Consider the following 18,758-nt stretch of genomic DNA (forward strand, 5'->3'; position numbering starts at 1 on the left):
ATAAATATTGAAATATCTTTTGAATTAGTTAAATGTCAGAATAAAGAGAGACAGAGCTGTCTATTTTTTATCACTTTGATCAATTTTAGGAGTACATATACACTAAGTTTGTTAATTAATAAGAAAACTCCAGATGATTCCATTCTGAGCTGAAGAAGCTTCTGATAGGTTCGTAGAGTCCATGTGAGTAAATTGGTGGCACAGCTGTGGATGCATATAAGGCAAAACACAGAGCCTGTTTTTTTGACATGGGAAAATCAAGAGATGTCAACCAAAACACCAGGAAGACAACTGTGGAGCTTCATAAGTGTGGCTCAATTTTGAATACAATTTGGTGCCATTTGCAATTAAGAAATACAGACAGTTTCTCTCTTTACTCTTAAAGTTAACAAATATGTTTTTTATATTTATCAATCTAAAAAAATAAACATTTAGTCTGATTTGATCTTACAATTAAAAAAGTGTTTGTGTTTTGATCTGAAGAGTACATAAATATCTGGTTTCAACTGTATATTTGATGATTGTCAGCACAAAGAGGGAGAGAGAGGAACAGAGAGGGAGATGCAGAATGAGGACAGAACAGAGATGAACAAGAGCAGGTGAGACACACATGTTAGTCAAATGATTGTTTACCAAAAGTATCACCGTATCATAGGTCCTCATGTATCTTGTACCTAGTGTTTCTTTTTAGGTTTGCTATTTTTCAAATTCTACATTTATTAAGTTATGCAGGCTTGTTTGCACAACAAGGCTAAATAATTATATAAACTTTTCTAAATCTAAATAGTGGACTTTGGTAGAATTAAAAAAATAAGTGTAGTGCAGGTCTATGATGATTTTTAGTGCTACTATCATCTAGTTCTGATTCTGGTTCTGTCTTGGTTAAATCCTCGGTAGTCCTGATTTTGAACTCTTGTAGTCCTGTTTTAATTCCGGATCAGTTCTGGGTCTGGTTGAATTGGGGTTTAGTCCTCATGTCTTGATACAGCCCCGATTGTGTTCTGCCTTGCTGCTTAATTAAAAAACTAGTTTAAGGTGTCCTGCACATGTGATATATATTTTTCCCTATATGAAGTCATTCTTTTTTGAACAAAACTCAAAACAGAGCCTATTAATCTTTCAGTCATTTCTCACCCAACCCCCCCCCCCCCCCCCCCCCCCCCCGCCAAAAAAAAAAAAAATCCCACATGCATACTACCCTTTAGGGCTAAGCCCCGGGTGTTTCAAATGTCTGGCTCCGCCTCTGGCTCAAAATAATGTCCTTTCTGGTTTTATCTTACGCCTGTTTACTGGCACACACAGTGTGCTCTCATAATCTCTCATCATTTATCTCATAATGAATAAAGCAAAGCATTTCAAACACTTCCTGGGCATGTTTAAAGTTTCATATTTACATCAATTTTTTTCTGTAAATCATTTACAAACTGGGATCAGGCTGATCAATTTTGTGCCAGACAAAAGGAAAATGAGGATATGCAAAGACACTTTTTTCCTACCATTGTTGTGCAGCACATTATTATTATTATTAGTATTATTAGTATTAGTATTAGTATTCTTTTGGCTTACTGCTTTATTCAACACACTTTATTTATTGAATGTTATATCAACAGTTTGACATAGGACAACAAAAAAACATCCCAAGCCCCCGACCCGGAGAGAAGTCAGGAGGGACATACATGAATAGTTAATAATTATAATAAATAATCAGGTATATTTCTGATTTCTTCCAAATAACCTCATTTGCCACCTGTTGAGCTGTTGACATTGTTCACATACAAACCCTAAAAACTATGTTGCATCTCTGTGAACCCACTCACACTTTCCATTGAAAAAGAGTAGGCAATGACACGTCTTTTAACCTTATAAGGATTAATCTTTTAGCTATCACTGTACCAAAGGCAATGGCATCCAGCCTGTATTTTGTGTTCATGACATTGTTTGTCAAGCCTGACATGTATTGTCTTTTACACATTAAAAAAACAAAACAAACAAACAAACAAACATTTTTTTGTTTGGCTTCTTTTAGAAAAACAGCCAACATAAAGACATCTTTACCAGAGCCAGAATCCAGGAAAAGGTCACAAACATGTAGCAACACATCTGAAAGCATATTGATTTGCTCTCCTGATATTTATACTGCAGTATTGATATTTTAACCTTTAAACAAAACGTTAAATGACCCAAACCCCAAAACATGATCTCATGCTCTAATGAACAGACATTTTAATTTGACAATTTTACTGTTACAATACAATCAACCAAAATAAATAGATAAAGAAAAAATACTGCTAATCATCAACATTGAACCAGTTTAATAAAGAAAAAGTCAAAGATCAGATCTGGATTTAAGCCACACAATCATCTTTTATATTAGTTTTGAATGCACATGCTTTTTAGTTTTACAAAGATCATAGAAAAAAGGGAAAATTGTGTCCACAAGTTTATAGTAAACAGCATAAACAATAAACATGAAAAAAAAAAGTGTCTATAATGGTATAAAATACAACAAAATATATCAAGAATCAATTTACATCCTAAAATTACCAATATTTCTGCCTATTAGATTTTAGACTTTTTTATTCTACTCATTCAGCCTTTGTTGGCGTACTTAATGTTTTAGTCATTTCTATCTCGGCAGATAAAGGAGCTGCAGAGGAGGCCTCCTCCCAGGAACAGAAGTGCTGTGGTGATCCAGCCAATATAAAGTGAGGCTCCCAGTTCCAGAGTGCCATGGGGCAGAAAGCTGTTGAAATTATTCTGGATGGTGGCGGTGGTGGTCCAGCAGAAGTATTTCCCGCAAACATTATTTAGTATTATTTGTGGTTAAAAACTTTAATGACAAAATTATTCAACAAAACAACTTTTGAAATTTCTCCAGTCTAAACTAAATCCTTTTGGTAGTTACTGTTTGACACAACAGATGTGTTGAAGTAAAACTGACACTTTGTCAACTCTGACTTGTCATCTATGATTAGATGTAACACATATAAAACTTTAAAAAACCCAACCGCTTAATTGTCGTTTTTAATGTATAATTTTTAAACTTTTTAAACTTTGGCAGTGTGGTCTTTGTTAACAGTTTTTTAATCATCTTGTCGTTTTATTTTTCAATGCAAAACTCGACAATGTTCAGTTTTTGCAAACTCATTCTTACTATGTTTATTAAGCTGCTTTAATGTTAAAAAAGGCACAAAAAATACATATTATTTTGCATGCTCTGAAATATTCATTTTCTTTTGATATAAATTTCACTTGTATACAATCACACACAAAAAAATATTTTTATTCAAAAAGCATATGTAAAAACAATTTCATGATCATCAATATTGAATCAATTTAATAAAGAGATGATAGTCAAAGATAAAACATAGACTTACAATGCATAGATTTCATAGCGGTTTTAAATGGACATGGTTATGACTTTACACAGATCCCTGAAAAAGTCAAATCTGTCTCCAAACTTATGAGCAACAAAAACAATAAATGAAAAGAAAAATACAAAAGGTGGTTATAATGATTATAATAGATTCAGAGTCAAGTTACACAGTCAAACTGCAAATATTTCTTCATATTTGAATCTGATTTTATACTTTGTTAATCTACTCATTCAAATGACAAACTTAAGGGGAAAACTTTCATAAAACTTTTTTCTTATTTCCAAAAAATGCTCGATGTATAAAAATAAGCCTTATTTAAAAAGCAATAAGGCCTTGCTTACACAATGTAAGAGTTGGAGTAATGTTTTACTCAGTTCCATTTCTGCGGAAAAAGGAGCTGCAGACGAGGCCTCCTCCCAGGAACAGAAGTACAGTAGTGAACCAGCCAATGTAGGCCGAGGCTCCTAACTCCATCTTTTTAAGTACATCGCGATCAGGATCATTAAAAAACAGGGTAGGATGAAAATGATCATTGATGGTGTTGGTTGTCCAGCTAACTGGGATGAGAACAAAGAAGCCTGCAATGAGGAAGGCAATTCCAGAAGTCAGAGCCATTTTCCTCCTTTGCCTTTCGTCTGGCACAAAGTTCATACAATTTCTCCCAGCCACACCAAGCAGGATCCCAAGGAGCTCAGTGAAAATGGCAGTGATGATGAGTCCTCTAGCAGCCTTCATGTCTGCAGGTAACGGTATATACTCGTACCCCATGCAATGCGTTTCATCCCCTGGTGAGATCACACATCTCTCCCATAAACCATCCACCAAGGATATGATAATTTTGGAATTTTTGAAGGCTGTCAAGATTCTCCATGTGGGGAGAGCACAGCTAATGATGCTCCCCAGAAAGCCGATGCAGGCCAAAGCCAGGCCTAGAAGCTGTCTTTCGCAAGCCACCATAATGAAGCTCTGTGACTTTCTTCAAGGAGGAAAGATGATGTGTTCAAAGGAGGTTCGGTAATTTATCTGAAGAGCTCAGAAGGAAGTGGTTATCATTTGGTTATAGTACTCAGAATTTGACTGTGGCTTCCTCTGTACCTGTTCACACTTTTAAAGGAGATGACAGATTTTATTGTTGCCTCTGAGTTGAAACTGATTTCTAAAGAAGGTGACACATAATGACAAAAAACAGCACACAGAAAAACTTAACCCAAAATAAATAATTTGAAAAATGCAGGTAATATTTGGTTGGATCGTACTAAATATGCATCATCAAAACTGAAAAATGCCACATCTCAGTGACAATTATAGTTTTAGTGTTAACTTTTTTCAAGTTTGTCATAAATTTCTAAATGATTAAAAAGTAACTAACTAAGCGATTTCAGTGCAAATAAAAAAATCCTAAATTTGTTCATTATCACTGAAATTTGTGAGATTTATTCACAGTAAATGGTAATATAGAGTTTCCAGGAAGAATGTATGGCTGTGGTCCATTGGAGTGTCTGGGGTTTTTCCACCCATGGTTGCTGGTCTCCTGTCCATACCTCATCCCCCTACTTAAACCTGTGCAACCTGCTTTTTCTCACCAGTTTGTTATGCGCTCCATGGTGGTAACTAGGCAGTTCCTCAGTAAAAACATTTTCTGTTCATTCCCTGGTGGCTTCCTCACCCGCTTGCCTGCCCTCCGGCGTGCCACTACACCTCAAACACACTGAAAATTTCCACAGACATCCCCTCCTCAGAGCCTTCAAAGCCTTGACCTGCAAAGCAAGGAGCATAAACTCACCAGCAAGAGACTCTCAGTTGACTGCTCCTTATCCATACAATAACTCCCTCTCCATCTTTTACAGGATCCCTTTCTGTCTCTCTGTCTCTCCCTATGACCCCCCTCTGTGATCCAGTTCCCTAGGGCTGCCCTTCTCAGCTCCAGTCACCACTTCCCCGTAGCCATTTCTAATCTGTCTCACAACCTCTGGTACATGTATTCCATTACTCCCCAACACTGCATGTGACTGATGCAAGCCAGATCCTTTTAATTAGCAAAATTGTGATTGATAGTTAAAAATTATTGTTGAGGGGCACAGGCATAACTCCACACACATATACATTCAAAAGGGTGCAGGTGCTCAAGCCCCTTCTGCACACCATGCCATGCCACCCCTGCCCCCCTCCACATGCGCTTGCACCTGGGCCTTGTTTTTTTATGGGCGGAAACATGTATACTTTGCAGAAACAACCCTACAAACCAGTGACCACAAGTACAACATGGAATCAAACCTTTTACCACATGCTCAGAACAAGTGTTAATCTTTTTAATTTCTTTTGGTTTTTTCCTCCTTGTTTGTGTTGTTAAATATTAATTCTTGTAATTTTATTGTAATCGTTATGTTTATGTTTGACTGAGCGTTTTCTTCTTTTGTTTGCCCCCTGAATTCCCCTCTGTGTCTCTCTACGTCAGTGTGGTTTTGGTCCCTCTGTCTGTTTGCTTCATTTATTTTAAATGTTAGACCCATATGTGGGTTTCATATTTAGTGTTTTAGTGTCTAGTAGGTTTCTATGGTGGGATTCTTTGTCAGGTTGGCAATATTTTCTCATGCTGGTGTAAAACACTGTGGAAAAAAAGTTAAGGAAGAAATGAGTATTTTTGAAAAGTCATCTTTTTTTGATGGAAGTATTTTAATATTACTGCCAGACATCACTGAGGTGATAATTCAGTCACGTATTGGCTAAATAGCTTGTTTATTCCCTTCATTCATCACTGATTTTTATCTAAAAGTTTTTATTAATGCAGAGTGTTACAGCCCGGAGCCTCAGAGGGAGTGAGACTGCCTTTTTCTTCAAGCAAATCCAAGCATGCCAGGACTCGCTGACGAATGGCATCTGGAAACCCGTGCCAGCCCCCTGTATGCAGATTGCAGTGCGGCAACCCACATAGACAATTGGCTGCCTGGGATCCTGTGACGCTCCAAGAAGCAATTAGTGGCTGATTGTGCTGAAGATTCTTCACACTGTGGGCTGCTGCCGAGGACTGAACATCCAGTTTGTCCCCCTTGCAGTAACACCACCCCTTTTTGTGGTGTTACTGCTTGTCACGTTAGCCTTAGTTTGCTTTAGTTTTTCACTCCCATGTGCATGTTAGTTGTGTGCTGATTATATGCCCAGTGGTCTGCTGAATGCAGCCCTGTCAGTTTTCTGTTTGAATTTTGCAATAAAACCTTTATTTCACTTAGTTTTCCGTGTGAGGGCTTATATATGTTACTCCTCCCTGTCCCCTAGCAGAGGGGGTCGTAACACAGATCACTGTTATGAGTGGAGGACTGTAGCAGCGCACACAAAAGGAATTCATGAGTCAACACACTGAAATTAGCTACCCCATAAAAGTGAAGAAATAAGTCAAAACCTTACTACCACAGGTGTACAGGACTTAAGGCTAGAGATGGACCGATCCGATATTACGTATCGGTATTGGTCCGATACTGACCTAAATTACTGGATCGGATATCGGAGAAAAATAAAAAATGTAATCCGATCCATTAAATATCACGAAAGCACCTCACAAAACTTGCAACACTCTGTAACTCACCTCAGAACGTTAGCACGTCGGAGCAGTATGCATCACGTGATAGAGCGGCTGTGGCATGCGGGACCTGTCGGTGGTCTGGATAGCATTTGGAGCTTCGCTAGCAACCCGGCATTTCATCTCCGACAAAGTTATCCCCGAGAGAAGTAAAGCAAGTGTGTAAGTCCATCTCTGAATGTTTGTAAAGCATTCCTGCGTTAAGCTTAACAAGCGACTGCCTCTCGCTCTCCGACTGCTACTTCAATCGTGAAACTGCTTAAATGATCAGCTGATCGGCTTTTCTGTCGCGAGTCCGTCTCTCTTGTTTGTTTTTGGTCCCCTTTGCGCCAGAAAGAGGAAACCAGCGGTTGAACAACAGCAGCATGTTTAAGCTTGATAAGCTGTTGTTAGAATTTATTTAATATTACTTTCTATACCAGGATCTTTTTCTACGTAGCTGATGGCTGGTAACTGTGCAGGGGCGGATCTAGCAAAGTTTAGCCAGGGGGGCCGATAGGGCATTAACTGGAAAAGGGGGCACAAAGACATACTTTTCTTTCTTATTCTCATTTAAAATGTCGAGCTTTTAATAAATAATTATCTGACACCCAAAGTTTTAATTTGATGTAAAATGAATAGAAGTCAATTACTGTATATAGTGACTATTAAGTCTAATATATATACCCTAGTAAGCTATAGTACTTTTTCCTTTGGGAAGGTACCATCTGTGCAGTCTGCAATTTTGTTGAAGAAAGATGTTGAATCTATTTAATATTTCTTGAAAAATAATTGATTTCTGTGCATTTTTTTTCACACTGCATCAAATTAAGGTTGATTACGTTGATTAAGCATCATGAGGTGGCGCGTGAGGGGTGGTTCCCTATTTTTTATTTATTTATTTTTGTTGTTGCTGGGAGTTGGAACCCTATTAGTTAGGTTGCTTAATATTTACGCTAAGTACTCTTTAAAATACCAGAATAGGGAGGATGGTGTAGGTCTAAGTTTATTAGATTGATCAGTATTGCTGAACTATGAAATATTTTTTTTGTATACAGGTATAACAGAATAGCTTTAGTGTAGTTGTTGTTTTAAACTTGAGTATGAACTTGCAGACTTGCAAAATGCAGCAAGATATTTTAAAAAACAGTTTTGTTGATTAAAAGAAACTATATCGGATTCATATCGGTATCGGCAGATATCCAAATTTATGATATCGGTATCGGTATCGGACATAAAAAAGTGGTATCGTGCCATCTCTATGGTCACGTTTAGGTAAATTAATTTATACTGAAGCTATTTTACTTTAAATGCAAGTGATATTTTCATTTGAAAATACCCTAAATTAACTAGTGTGTTGTTCAGTTGGTTGAGATGGTATCTGATTAAACAAGTGTTATGAGATAAAATGCAAAGATTGGTAGAGCGGGTCACCTACTCACCGGAAGGTTGGTGGTTCGATCCCAGGCTTGGGCAAGATACTAAGCCCATGTTACCCTCTGATGCATCGATCGAAGTGTGAATGTAGGTAAATGTTAAATAGAAGCACTAAAATCAAACCTTAGATAAAGTGCTTGTGTGAATGGGTATGATTGGGTCAATGCACGAGTGTTATAAAGCGCTTTGAGTGCTCAGTGAGAGTAGAAAAGCGCTATATAAGAACAAGTCCATTTACCATCTTGCTACTTCTGTCTCCTCATTTGATCTATCATTCTCCACTTGCTGTCCATCTGAGAACAATGCACAATTTGCAATTGCATCAATCTATTATTTAATCATCCACACTTAATAACTTTTGCATCTAATCCATAATAAAGTAATAATAGAAAAAGGCTAAAGAACCAAAATATTGTTTTTATTATCGTTTTCATACTTGAATACCTCTGCAATGCAACAACCAGTACATATGTTATTGTACTCTTTTTAATTCAGCTGGTGAGGAATCCACTGCCTCACACAGCTCCTTTTGTCACAGTTTCCTCCTCATGACCTTACAGGGCATGTCTGGATAATGTTATATCATGAGTAAAAATTTAAAGAAAACCTATACACATACAACACACACACACACACACACACACACACACACACACACATACAGTGACATTTGATACCTTCTGCAGAATACTGTATATACTACGGCCACAAGTTTGCATCATGGTGCTGATCCAGAATCCTTTGCTTAATATGTATTCATAGTGCTATAATAATAAAGTCGTTAAAATAAAAAATAAAGTAATAAATATAAAATAATGTATTTACGACAATTCAATTTGTTTGAATATCCACTCTGTGCAGGCAGAAGCTTTTTAAATGTTTAAACTGTAGAGATACAATAAATTTGCTGCTGTAAAATCAGCATTTTGTCATATGTGAAATATAAATCTAATATAATCTGTTTTTTAAATTATTTTCTTTAAAATATAGTGGGTTTTTGAATATGGTCATTTTAATCATTCATAATTATGTGGATATGCATATTAGATAGCTTTTAGTGAAATATAAGCCCTCCAGAAAGGCAGTGAAAAGCCCTGTAACTTACTTTACAATGAAATATATTCCCTAAAACAGTGGAAAGAGCTACAGACCCATGACACCCTTACTCTGTTAGCTACCAGCTAATGACCAGCACATGCATGCAGTTATTAAAAGAACAGATAATGTTTGTTGCACTGTTGCACACACAGCATGCCCATTTGTTTCAATTCGTCAGTTGTCACCAGATAATTTACCAAAGTGTACATAATAACCTAATACTCCTGTATGCAACAGACTATAGTGTACGCTGTACACCCTATTTACTGTTTTTTGTTGCAACAGTCTGCGTTGCAGGCAGCAAAAGATGCACGTGTTATTTGCAAGTTCGCTCTGCCGTCAAGGGTGAGAATTGATTGATTGCTATCATGTGACTGATGCAAGCCAGATCCTTTTATTTAGCAAAATTGTGATTAATAGTTAAATGTTATTGTTGAGGGCCACAGGCAGGACTCCACACGCACACACACATTTCTTTTCTTTTTTTTGATAGCCTCTTGGGCACCTAAGAGGAAAGAAGCAGGTGCTCAAGCCCCCTCTGCCCCCCTGCATCTGCCTGAATTATATAGTATCTTGGTGGTGCGATAACGAGTGGCAGTGGCAGTTTTAAATAAGACTGGAAACTTTGCGATTATAGAAATATGTTACACTAAGGTATTGCAGTACATAGGAGCCAGACTTACTAACGCTTTGCGCCAGTACATATAAAATAAAATAAAATATTGTTGGTATTTTAAAATAAACAATGCAGTGACAAGATTGCGTGCAAGAGATGGAACTTAGAAATTTCTGACTGACCCTGTGACATGCATTTCTGGGACTTAATTTCTCAATGTACAAAATATGGAGGGGGGGTATATACGATAAATCAAATCCGCAAACCGATTTACTAAATTTGATACTAAATGAACTGAGTGATTTAGAAAACAGTGCACAACACCTGTGAACTTTATTTGGGGATTGTTACCACACGCTATTTTTCCCTCTTTATTAAATCTGACCCTCGGTATAGTCTTAAATATCAGACTATTAAATATTGCCCCATTTCAAACATGTGAATACAAACTCATTAAACTTCATTTGTAACTACCTTTTTCTTCTGGTACCTGATGTCCAACTGCCGAAGCATTACTGAGGTTAATAACGCGGTGCAGGTACACATTCTCTCCTGACCGTAGATGCCACTGGCATGGACAAGCCGCTACGCTGATGTGAGGGAAAGAGAGATGCCAAGTGACTATCCTATCAATCTACACTGGTACTTGCAACGTTTTGCTGCCCTACGGCTGTCGCATTTGACAGAGTTCTGATGGTCTCTGCTGAGACTAATATATTGTTAAGTAATTTCCTTCTTCACTGTCCTGTTCAGGAAACACCTCCCTGTTCAGCTAGTGTGTGAGAGCGTTTCAGTAATAATTTCTCTATTGGCACCTTATACCAACCACACACACAGCACAGAGGAACAGTTACCTGGAAGACCCTCCATCACCTTCAGCTCTCGGCCTGGACACAAAAAGGACAAGAACTCAGCAAGGTCTCACACATACACACACGCACACAGGAGAAATTATACTTTAAGTGTATACTTTAATTATACTTGTTAAATCCTTTAACAATTAATCAAGCAACCATTTGGAAACAAAAAAAAAACAAACAAAAGTTAAAAAAAGGCTTGATCAAATAAAAATTGCAAAATGAAGCCCACCTCAGACACACACACCCATATACATTAAAATTATTAAAACCCCCAATTAGGGACTCAAACGCAGTTGCTGTGCAAGCAGCAGGACAAACCAAAGCAAAGTAAATTGAAACAAAACAGAAGCAGGGCATCCCGCAGAGCGGCAGCAGCTATAATATCTGTAAAATGACAAATTGCGTTTAGTGGAACACCACTTTCAATTCAAAGCCGGAAAGGGCAGCTTATACATACCTGGCCCGCTAAACTACTGTACCTGGACCATAGAGGAGCGCTTCCTGACGCAGCAGCAACAGGTGACCCAACATCCCAGTGATTTCTACCTTACAAATAGCCCACATCAGGATAGTTTAGTCCCAAGGCTAATAACACTGTGAACAATGCAATACATACCTCTTCTATTGTTTATTCTTGTAGTGTGCGCACCTGGGAAGGAGTAGTAAATTTTCCAGCCCAACAGCAACAGGAGATGCCACAGCAAGAGGCCTCTAAGTGAGCAACCAACTTCTATACTTCTAATTCATTTAGTAAAAGGACTAGATGTTACAGTCCCTGATAATGCATTGCTTTAAATGGCGAGAATCTTGAGGGTTGGCTGTTATGAGGAAAGGCAGCCCAGAAACTTTGCTAGCAGCACATATCGTTGTGTGCCTCAACTTTCGGTCTTTTACCCAAGCTAATCTGTCATTTTTTGTGGGGGGATTAGAGATCTGATCTAGATTATCATATCAAGATTTGGGACATATCGCCAGTAGCGGACCTTGGATTCATTGGGTGTTTAGTCCATTATCATTAGACACCCTCATCCAAGGAGGCCCTGCCAGGGTTGATCAGGCCCCGGGGGGTTTTACTGGTTTATGCTAAATTCTTGTTTCTCTTCTTCTTTCTTCTCTTTAGTTTTCTGCAGTTTATTTTCTCCCATCTATTCACTGCAACTGAGAAATAATAGTTACCTCTTTAGCATTTATGGAGCCTCACTTCTTCAAAGCCATAGAAAAGGTGATAGAGAGAAGTAAGACAAAAGGGACAAGATAGGAGAGAGCAGAGAGGAGAGCCGGAATATTTTCTTTTCTCTCGCAGCTAGCTGACTGCTTTAGCTGCCCAAGTGATGTCAGCCCTTTTTAACCATAGCCAGTGACTGGTCCTCTCAGCAGTGTTAGCTAATTCTCTTATAGCCTGTCCTCTGATCCCAATCTCTCTAAGCAGTTTTGTGTTGTACTGGCAACAAAGCCCCTGCACCCCACTTCCACCAGGTGCACCTTGATCTTCCAGCCTCTGTCCTCTGCCTCAGCTGCCAAGTTGGCATACCGCAGCTTCAACGCTTCCTCAATTGCTTCCTCCCATGGTACCGTCAGCTCAATGACGTACACAAGTTTTTGGGAGTTAGACCAAAGGACAAAGATGGTCACAGAGTTGTTGTTACGATCTCTGTGGGAAAAATTAGCCTCTGATCCAAGTCCACTTGCATCTGCCAATCCCTGGCAACCTTCACCGGGCCCAGGTCTGGGGTTGAGGGGCTTGTCCTCGGCTTGTCTCCTTCCCGCACAAATGTTGATAAAAACTGACGCTCCTCTTGGTTCGTGAAAGGTTGAGCGTTGATGGATTTTCTATTGCACTCAACTTTCTCAGCTAGACACCTGAGAACCTGGTTGTGTCTCCATGTGTATCTGCGGAAGGCTAGTCCTACAACCGACCAAGATGTGCTTGAGTGTTGCTGGGACTGTACACAGGGGGCAGGATGGGTCCTTTCCAAACCACAGCTGCAGATTTATTGGGGAAGGTAGCACATCGTATGTCGCGTAGATGATGAAACTTAGTCTATTAAACTCCATGCCCCAGATTTCACTCCATGAGAGTTTCCTCTTTTCCACACTCTCCCAATTCATCCAGCGACCCTGCTTGACCACTGCCACGGCTCTGGCATGTCTGGCTGTTTCTTCCTGTCGACGCACCTCCTCCACCACCATTTTTCGACGTTCGATTACAGATGCCTCTTGCCACCGAGGTGTTACTGCGCCAAGACCAAATCCTCCTCTGCCCTGTTGGACGTGACCCACCACGCTACGATGCCGAAGAGCGGATTTCGCCTGTAGCACAGATGTGGCTGGGGTCTACTTCCTCCCCGTTGCTAGGGTGGGAGCAGTGCCTCTCACTATGGGATCCCGGGAGTCCGTGAGTGACATCTCAAGCCTCACTTTTGCACATAACCCCCTAACTCCTCAACCAGGCTAGGGATAGGCAATGACAATATCCCGTCGCTGTAGAGTCCAACGCTGCTGAGGCATTTGGGAAGTCCAAGCCACTTCTTAACGTCGGAGCTCACTAGGCTCTCTAGTCGATTGGCATGATTGAGTGAGACCTCGTACATTGTCAGTGGCCACAGTAGTCTGGGTAATAACCGAAACTGGAAGCACCAGAGCTTCAGTTTCCCTGGGAGTGCAGTGTTGTTAATCTGCTTGAGGTCATCAGCCAAATTCTGCCTAGTTATTCTAGCTGCCATGTATCATTGAGGTCTGCATTATACCACCGTCCGAGGCTCTTTATGGGCTTCTCTAAGACTGTTGGAATTGGTTCTCCACTGATATAGACTCAAAAACAGCTTCTTCCCCTGGGCCTTTCAGACTGTTAACAAACACTATCTTGCCCACAACCTACCCCTGCCCATGCACCAACCAATCTGAGCCATGATCTGAGTAACCCTTATCACTCAGGCCACTCACACACAGACTCTACTCAGTCCTTTGCGCTGCTTCCAAACACTCTGCAACCCATTCTCTAATGTGCGCCTTTCTCTTGTTTTCTAATTATTCCTCCTGTATGTACATTTCTCCTGTTTGTTGTTTATTCCTGCTGTCTTACTATTTATATTTTATATTATATTTTATATAAAATACACATTCCTGGTGTTGAGTAGTGATGGGTCGTTCGCGAACGAAATGGCTCTTACGTCTTTGACGTGAACGACGCGAGCCGGCTCCTTATCGCGAGCCGTCACGTGGGTTTTTTTTTTTTCTTTCTCTCTGCCTCTCTCTCGCACTTTTTTTCCGCTTCACTCTGCACGCGAGCTGAGCAGAGGGGGGAGGGGCGGTAGTTACACTCAGTAGCACAGGAACAGAGGAAGAGAGAAAGAGAGCCAGGGACAACAACGTAGCATTAGAAAGGTATAGTAATCATCCACAACTATTTTCAGTTGCAGATGATAAAGGATTCAGAAAGTTTATTCATGCAGGTCCATATGACAGAGAATATGCATGTTCTTTTTGTTTTCATATTTTAATTTATATTTAATTGTGCTGTGGTTTGTAGTGTTTTGTGTTATTTCACTTTAAATTTGTAAAAGGAAAAAGCTGAAAATTTAAATAGTTAAAAGTTGAAATGTGAATAGTTGATTTTTGTATTATATGATTTATTTATTACATTTTATGTGGAGTGAATAAATAAAAGTATATTTACGGTGGCCCCTACAGACAAAGCACATACAAACTTCAAATCACGTACGAACTCTGAAGCACATACAAATCCTGAAGCACGTACAAACTCCAAAACACCTAAAAACACGTACAAACTCCGAAGCACGTAAAAACTCAGAAGCACATAAAAACTCCAAAGCACGTACAAAAGACAACAGAAGTGCTCCAGGATGCTAGGCGCAGTGTTCAGCTTTTGTTACCTAGTGGCTACACAAGCCAGCAAGTACCAACAACCGGATTTGGTGTGTGGTAGTAACAGGTAAATGAACTTTTTTTTAAATTATTTGAATATATATGAGTGTCTGTGTATAAATACACAAACAATACACACATGCTTTCAATTGTGTAATTTAAGTGATCTAGTAGCTCTGCTTTGGAAGTTCAGTTCATGCTAGAAATGTGTTTTGGAGTTTGTACGTGTTTTGTCTCTAGGGGCCACCTCATATATTTATATATAAACATATATAAATAAAACCACTTTTTTTTTACGTTAGTAATTCCTTTTGTGCATAATTTTATATTATTGTTAATAATAAATTAATTAAAGCAACAAAACAACCCGAAGAGCCGGTTCGGAGCCGAAAGAGCCGGATCTTTTTAGTGAGCCGAACCGAAAGAGCCGGATCTCTAAAAAGAGCCGGAAATGCCATCACTAGTGTTGAGCACACACAATTTCATTATATGTGTAAAATGACTATAAAGGGTTATTCTATTCTATTCTATTCTACAGGGTGGGCCATTTATATGGATACACCGTAATAAAATGGGAATAGTTGGTGATATTAAAGTCCTGTTTGTGGCACATTAGTACATGTGAGGGAGCAAACTCCTCAAGATGGGTGGTGACCAGGGGCGTAGATTTTGTTTTGGCATTGGTGGGGACGAATGATTCAGTTTTTTTTTCCTTTTTGTCTTTGCTTCTTGATAACAAAAGGAGAAATGTACTTGCCTACATATGCTATTCTACATGCTTTTAAACCATTTAAAATTACAATTGATAGTTTTATATGTGAGTTATATAATGCTAAATTACAATTAAACAAATGACTAAGTATTTTAGGCTTTAGTTTACTTCAGCCATATTCAATATAAATCAGGTATCATACAAAAATAAAAATAACTTCAAATTCAGCAGGGCTGGACTGGGACAAAATATCGGCATTTTGACTAGTGACCGGCCCACCATGGTATTATAGGAAAAGTCATAAATCCTTTAAAGCCTTTATAATAAGCTTAAACCTACACCACCTTCCCTATTCTGGTATTCTGAACAGTAACACCTAATCTATAATTACATATACCTATAACTAAAAGGGTTGCCAACTCCCAGCAAAAAAAGAAAAGAAAAAAAGTAGGGAACCACTCCCCCACCCTCTGCCTCAAGATGCTTAACTAACAAAACTGATTTAAATTTTTTTTTTTTTTTTGCCTGTCCTGTTTGGCTCTTTTGCCATCAGAATTATTGTCTAAAGGCAAAGAAAGATGCCCAACGGATTTACTTTACCAAATTGACCATCCCAGCCTTGCCGTAATGGTCCATTTGGTTCACCTTTTATTGTTTATTTTATTTTCACTTGCTGAATACGGGACAGACTTGACTGGGGGAAAGAAGGGGAGAAAGAAAGAGGGAAAGAGAAACAGCTGAGAAGAGGGACGGGGGAGAAGGGCAAAAAACAAAAACCAACAGAATGGGCATTATGATTTAAATTTAATGCACGCATAAAACAAATGCACATAAATCTATTATTTTTCTCCAGTAATTAAATAGATTCAACAGCTTTCTTCAACAGAATTGCAGACTGCACAGATGGTACCTTAACAAAGTAAAGAATACTATAACTTACTAGGGTATATACTAACTAGACTTAATATTTACTGAATACAATAATGGATTTCTATACATTTTACATCAGATGAAAATGTTGGTTGAAAGATTCAGATAATTATTTGTTAAAAGCGAGACATTTTAAATGAGAATAAGAAAGAGAAGTATGTCTTTGTGCCCCCCTCTCCCTGTTAATGCCCAACCTGCCCCCCTGGCAAAACTTTGCTAGATCCGCACCTGCACAGTTACCAGCTGTCAGCTACATAAAAAAGGATCCTGGTGTTATTTGTCTCTCAGAAACAGTTCATAACTTCCCTTCAACTCATTCATGTCACCTAAAAGGTAAACCTGTTTCTCCATCACCTGTTCAGCTCTGATGATTCAGTAAGGACATCTCCTGGTTTCATCTTCATGTTTCCCTCTCACCACATATCCAAACCGACATCATAACCAGCAGCTTTACAGCTGTGGCTCCAGCAAACATCAGCTGATACTAGAAATTAATATTAAATAAATTCTAACAACAGCTGATCAAGCTTAAACGTGCTGCTGTTGTTTAGCGCAAAGTGGGCGATAAACAAACGAGAGAAAAGCTGATCAGCTGATCATTGATCAGTTTCATGATTGAATTAGCAACTTTCTAGCTGAAATAGTACGGGACAAATCCCGTTCCTTTTCACCTTAACTTTAAAGTTTGACTTCCTCGGCTGTAATTGGTCCAGCCCAGAGTCGATCATGACCAACTAGCCAATCCACCACCGTTCATTTATACCGTTAAAAAAAGAAAAGGAAGAAAACCCCATTGGCCCATAAAAATGAAAAATCACTAGCGGCCCACCCGGTATGCCCGATGGCCAGTCCAGCCCTGAAATACAGTCATGACAATAAACGAATATGAGTTCAAGAACATCTCTGATACATTAGCACTAAGGGAACACTGAATGACCTCGTGGTTTAAGTCCATCTAAGATTACCACAAAGTAAAAGATCTCTCAGCAAATTATGCAACATTTTAGCCACACTATTGCCCCGATCAAATCAATGAGCTACTGTTACAGCAACAGACATTATTACTACTGGTGTCCCACACAACAACTCAATGTCCACTATGTGAAGGAGCCTAACACATGCCTGCTCCTCTCGTTAACTGAGATAAACTGCTGGCATATTGGTTTTACATCTATACTGTCCAGTCTCTCCTGGTGGACATTGTAATGTTGGGTTATAATATTATTTTATGCCTAATTAAAGATTGTGAATTATTATGTAGTTTTAGTTTGCATTATTCTCCTGAATTAGAAGAAGCTGATAACTATTGCATTTGTTAGACTGATTTGCATTACCTTAGACTGCTGATTTATTGTGAATGAATGATGTTGTTTTATGATGCATTATACTGCTAAGTTATAAGAAATACTGTTCGCAGAAAGTCATCGTCTTATTTGTCTGATTAGAAGAGAACAGAACATACTGGAGTTTCCTGCTCCATCTCAGCAAGAGCAGATAAACCGGGAGCCAAGGTCGTAGCTTAGGCGCCGTGTGAGAGAGAATGTGAATGTTTAGGCTTTTATGATAAGGTGGGAGCACCAGAGGCTATAAGAGTTTGAGCAATGCTCCACCATTTTGAGATCTGAGGCTGTCTGCATACGGTGTCAATCTCCCACGCGTGTGATCATTAAAATCATTGTTTGACTGAACCCGACCGGACCAGTGTTGTTCTTTTGGTTTTTCATCTTGTCTCCATCCCCAATAATTTGAATCCATAACATTTTGGGGGCTCGTCCTGTGGTATTGGGGTGGAAGTTAGAGGTTTGGACGGTCCAAGGTTGTCGAACGGACAGGCACAAGCCAGTGGTCTGACGTGAGTGTGCATAAGCCGGCTTATTCAAAGGTAAGGCACTACCTGTTGAATTATTTCCAAAGTGTGCCAAATTGGATATGACAAAATTAAAGTCTACTCACTGAAATTACTGGTAGAGGGTCTGTTTTGATTTTGATGAGGATCCGCGTGTGTCTAATGCAGTTAAAGTCGGTTAAGAGTATTAAATGAAGTTGAAAAAGTATGGAAATGCTGGGTTAGAGTCCCAAGGAATTGAGTTAGAGTCTCAAGTAGTTTGGTAGGGAATTAGGCATGTTGTTGGTTAAAGTCCAAATTGGTTATAAGTGTTGACCTGTGGAATTATAAGTGAGGGAAACGGCTCCATTGAACACTAGGTTGCACTTGCCTTAGTCAGACTCTTGCTTTAGGGTGTTGGCTGTTGTTTCAAAGTGTTATAAATTATTATAGGACGGCAGTCGG

At 39.0% G+C, this 18,758-nt stretch overlaps 1 protein-coding gene across 2 annotated transcripts; it reads right to left on the bottom strand.

The window, feature by feature from the left end:
* Window positions 1-2,616: 2,616 nt before the first annotated feature.
* On the bottom strand, window positions 2,617-4,334 carry LOC146565872 (claudin-4-like). 2 transcript variants are annotated; one of them, XM_085289308.1, is made up of 2 exons: window positions 3,889-4,334; window positions 2,617-2,743 (listed from the first exon to the last, which is right to left on the bottom strand). In XM_085289308.1, the coding sequence occupies exons 1-2, from the start codon at window positions 4,332-4,334 to the stop codon at window positions 2,617-2,619; spliced, it is 573 nt and encodes a 190-aa protein (XP_085145434.1). The 2 variants fall into 2 exon arrangements, with proteins under 2 accessions (XP_085145434.1, XP_085145433.1); XM_085289307.1 differs by lacking the exon at window positions 2,617-2,743 and having other exon boundaries at window positions 3,744-4,334.
* Between the last annotated feature and the right edge of the window lie 14,424 nt (window positions 4,335-18,758).

Source organism: Mchenga conophoros, linkage group LG10 (assembly GCF_057382185.1).
Source record: "Mchenga conophoros isolate Kocher_MC1m ecotype Shallow Benthic linkage group LG10, M_conophoros_male_GT1.1, whole genome shotgun sequence".
In the NCBI taxonomy this organism is placed as follows: Eukaryota; Metazoa; Chordata; class Actinopteri; order Cichliformes; family Cichlidae; genus Mchenga; species Mchenga conophoros.